The 3,823-nt window shown below is 52.6% G+C and overlaps 1 protein-coding gene across 1 annotated transcript in view; it reads right to left on the reverse strand.

Moving 5' to 3' along the window:
• Window positions 1-3,823, reverse strand: part of COL23A1 (collagen type XXIII alpha 1 chain) — a 325,129-nt gene that overhangs the window by 25,193 nt on the left and 296,113 nt on the right. Inside the window, exon 9 of the mRNA XM_058440198.1 lies at window positions 787-903. Within this exon, the coding sequence (XP_058296181.1) occupies window positions 787-903 (117 nt within the window). The remainder of the gene's footprint in view (window positions 1-786; window positions 904-3,823) is intronic.

Genomic DNA, 3,823 nt, shown 5'->3' on the forward strand with positions numbered 1-3,823 from the left:
GGGGGGACCCTGGCGGCAGTCCGGTGGGGGGATCCATCTGACTGGGGGGGACCTTGGCGGCAGTCTGGTGGGGGGATCCATCTGACTGGGGGGACCCTGGTGGCAGTCTGGTGGTGGTGTGGGCTCCACACTGAAGGGAAGGACAGACTGGGGTTTCTGGGTTAGGGAAAGGGGTAGTAGGATGGGGCCTGGCCTCCAGACTTTGGAGACCCTGGGAGGAAAGCTGAGGCTGAGATACTATTGGGGAGCACGAGGGGAGGGGCTGATAAAGGTCTGCAGAGACAGTGTCCCCAGAAGGGTCTCAGGCTCAGGGTTGAGTCAGGATTGGGACTGGGATTGCAACTAAGCTCAGCTTAGGGTCTCTGGTTAACCTAACCTCTGGTCTGAGGTTAGAGTTAGGTTGGGAGTCAGGGTCAGAGTCTGTAAGGTTCAGAGTTAGGGTCTGAATTGGGGGTGTAGAGCAGGATTTGGGAATGAGTTAGAGGTCAAGGTCTTGATTGGGATCAGAGACCCAGTTAGTGTTAGATTTAAGGTTCGAATGGGATTAAGGGTCTGGGTTGAGGTTAGGGTTGGGTTTGGGTATGGGGTCAGGGTCAGAATCAGGATCTGAATTGGGGCTGGATCTCGGTTGGAGTTAAGTTTGGGCCCAGGTTTAGTGTCTGGATTGGGGTTAAGGCTGGCGTGGGGTCTGCACTAGAGATGGGGATGGGGATGGGGCTGGCTCTGGAATCAGGATTTGGGGTTTTGGTCAAGTCCTGGGTGGCCCAACTCCAGGCCCTGTCTTACCGCTGGGCCTTGTGCTCCCCTGGGGCCGTCTTTCCCAGTGTCGCCAGGAGGGCCCCGGGCCCCAGGAGGTCCAGGGGGCCCCGGAGGCCCAGCAGCTCCATCTTGTCCTTGGTCTCCCTGAAACAGATGGGGCTTGGCATGACTCTGAGGGGGAGGGGGTCCAGCCTCCAGAGAGAGGCTCCCTCAGATGGGCAGCCCCACGCCATCCCCTCCTCAGCCCTTGGGGCAGGCTCAAAGCGGGGGACTTTGTTATTTGGCCTTTTGCCACTTATTGGGGGCTGCACGAAGGAACAGTTCCCCATACCTTGGTGTAAGAGGCCCTACAGGACCTTTTACATGCCAAGGAATGTGCCAGCTCTCCAGCGCCTGAAGCCCAGATCCAAGGAGAGAGATGGCACACGCTGCATGTGGGAGAGGGCACGTGTGTCCAGCTGCCCCCTCTTCATTCTAGAATGGGGTCTGAGTGTCTCCTGAAGGACCTTCCTGGTTGGTCAACTCCTGCTTCATTTTAAGTATGGAGGGGCACTCTTGGGCATTTATCCTTGTTCGCAGCTGCTTTATTAGTAACAGCCCCAAACTGGAAACTAATCCGAAAGTCCTTCGGTAGGTGGAAGGTTAAGGAGCTGGAGTACATCCACATCATGGAACACAACTCCGCAATCAACCCAAAGGAACAGGCCACAAGACATGCAACACCTCAGATGCATCTCAGGAGAATTATGCTGAGTGAAAAAAGTCCATCTCAAAAGCTTAATACTGTGTGGTTGTATCTATATAACACTCTTGAAATGGCGACATTAGAGAGAGGGACAGCCCATAATGGCTGCCAGGCATTAGGGATGGGGGGATGAAGGTGATTGTAACTACAAAAGAACAGCATGAGGGACCTTTGTGTGCTTACACAAATCGACAAGTGTGTTAAAATTGCACAGAACTAAACACACAAACGAGTGTGTGTACAGCTGGGGGCATCTGAATAAGGTTGGTGGATTGTATCAATGTCAATTTCCTCTTGTGAGATTGTCCTACAGAGATGCAAGATGTCACCTCACCGTTGAGGGAGACTGGATGAAGGGTACACAGGTGTTATTCACTACAATTACATGTAAATCTACAATTATCTCAAAATAAAAGTAAAAAAAAAAAAAAGGATGATGAAGGGCCACACAGTTTCTCTCATGCAGCACTAAATCCCCAACTTTAGAACTTGATGTTAGTACTGGGTCAGACCTCAGGCAGCCAGAGCCCCACCCCATGGCCCAACCCGAGAGGAAGGAAGATCACTGTGACTGGCTCCTACCCACTGCCCCAGCAGTGCCCACCCTGCACTGGCACAGGGTGGAGCCACAGGAACGAAGTATAGCCAGGCCATGGTGCCAGTGGCTCCCAACCTTCTTGTAACAAAGAAAGGAAGACCTAGCGCTAAGCTAGCAAGAATATCCCGAAGAGTTTTTTTTTTTTTTTTTTTTGAGATAGAGTCTCTCGCTCTGTCGCCCAGGCTGGACTGCAGTGGCGCAATCTTGGCTCACTGCAACCTCCGCCTCCCGGGTTCAAGCGATTCTCCCGCCTCAGCCTCCCGAGTAGGTGGGATTATTATTATTATTATTATTATTTGTATTTTTAGTACAGATGGAGTTTCACCATGTTGGCCAGGCTGGTTTCGAACTCCTGACCTCAATTGATCTGCCCACCTTGGCGTCCCAAAGTGCTGGGATTACAGGCGTGAGCCACTGCACCTGGCTGAAGATGATCTTACTCAACCTTTGTGATGAGTCGGCCAGTTCACTGTTATTGTCCCATTTTACAGATGGAATGGCTGGGGTGGGGGATCATTTGCCCAGGGTTACAGAGCTAGGGAAGGCGGAGCCTCCTCTCACTGCCAAGGCACGTGGTCCCTTTGAGACACTTCTTTTCATCCACAGATGTTCCCTGATCTGAAATAGCTCACCTCTCTAGCAAACTGCACTTAACACAAATTCACTTGCTTTCCCAATTAAAAAATCAGCAGAAGTTCTCAACACCCGCCACTCAGGTCTTCCCCTCGGTCTGGCAGGGCCAGGGTACTGATCGAAATGTTATAGCACCAGGCATGGGTGGTGATGGTGGCGGGTAATTCCTGTTTTAATTTGCACTGAAGCAGGAAGAATTTGAAGACACCCCCTTAGCTCCCTGCTGTTCCTTTTATAAAGGGCCTCAGGCTGAGAACTACTGGCCTGCACTCTACTTATTAAGGCAGAAAATGGGCCTGACACTGGAGCAGATCCTGGGAGAGGTTCTTCGGCTCTTTCCCGGCCAGCCCGCCTGCTCCTCCCTCAGGGACTGGATGGCTGAGGTCTAACCCTGCAAATGTGGGGTGAGTTGGGGGTAACACAGCAAGACATCAGGCCCAGACCCCTACTCAGCCAGTCTACCTTGAGGATCCGGCGATTGTACAGGTGATGGTCTCTACTTATAAAGCCCGGATTGAGCCGTGGGAAAACCATCTAGTCAGCAGATAGGTTGTGTGGTCAGAAAGGCAGGAAGGTGATTTGAAAAACCACAAGGCTTTTTGAAACCTGGAGGCAAAGCCACTTAACCAAGCCCAGAGAAAGGCAGTTAGGTGATCGGGTGTGCAGACTCCTTCTCCAAGGATGGCCGCTTACCAGCTGAGCGCCCACCAGCATCCACGCCACCTGCGGCCACGTGACGGCGCCATCACCCGGGGCTCCCGGCCTGGCTGCCTACAACCTCCCAAGAGAGCCTAACCCTTACCCGGGGGCCATGAGAGATAATGGCAATTGGAGTCTTAAGCCACTACTTTTTAAATTTTTTTTGGAGACAGAGTCTCGCTCTGTCGCCCAGGCTGCAGTGCTGTGGTGCCATCTCGTCTCACTGCAACCTCTGCCTCCCGGGTTCAAGCAATTCTCTTGCCTCAGCCTCTCGAGTAGCTGGGACCACAGGCGCGAACCTCCACATCCGGCTAATTTTTGTATTTTTAGTAGAGATGGGGTTTCACCATGTTGGTCAGGCTGGTCTCAAACTCCTGACCTCAAGTGAT

Source organism: Hylobates moloch, unplaced genomic scaffold (assembly GCF_009828535.3).
Source record: "Hylobates moloch isolate HMO894 unplaced genomic scaffold, HMol_V3 SCAFFOLD_6, whole genome shotgun sequence".
Classification (NCBI taxonomy): Eukaryota; Metazoa; Chordata; class Mammalia; order Primates; family Hylobatidae; genus Hylobates; species Hylobates moloch.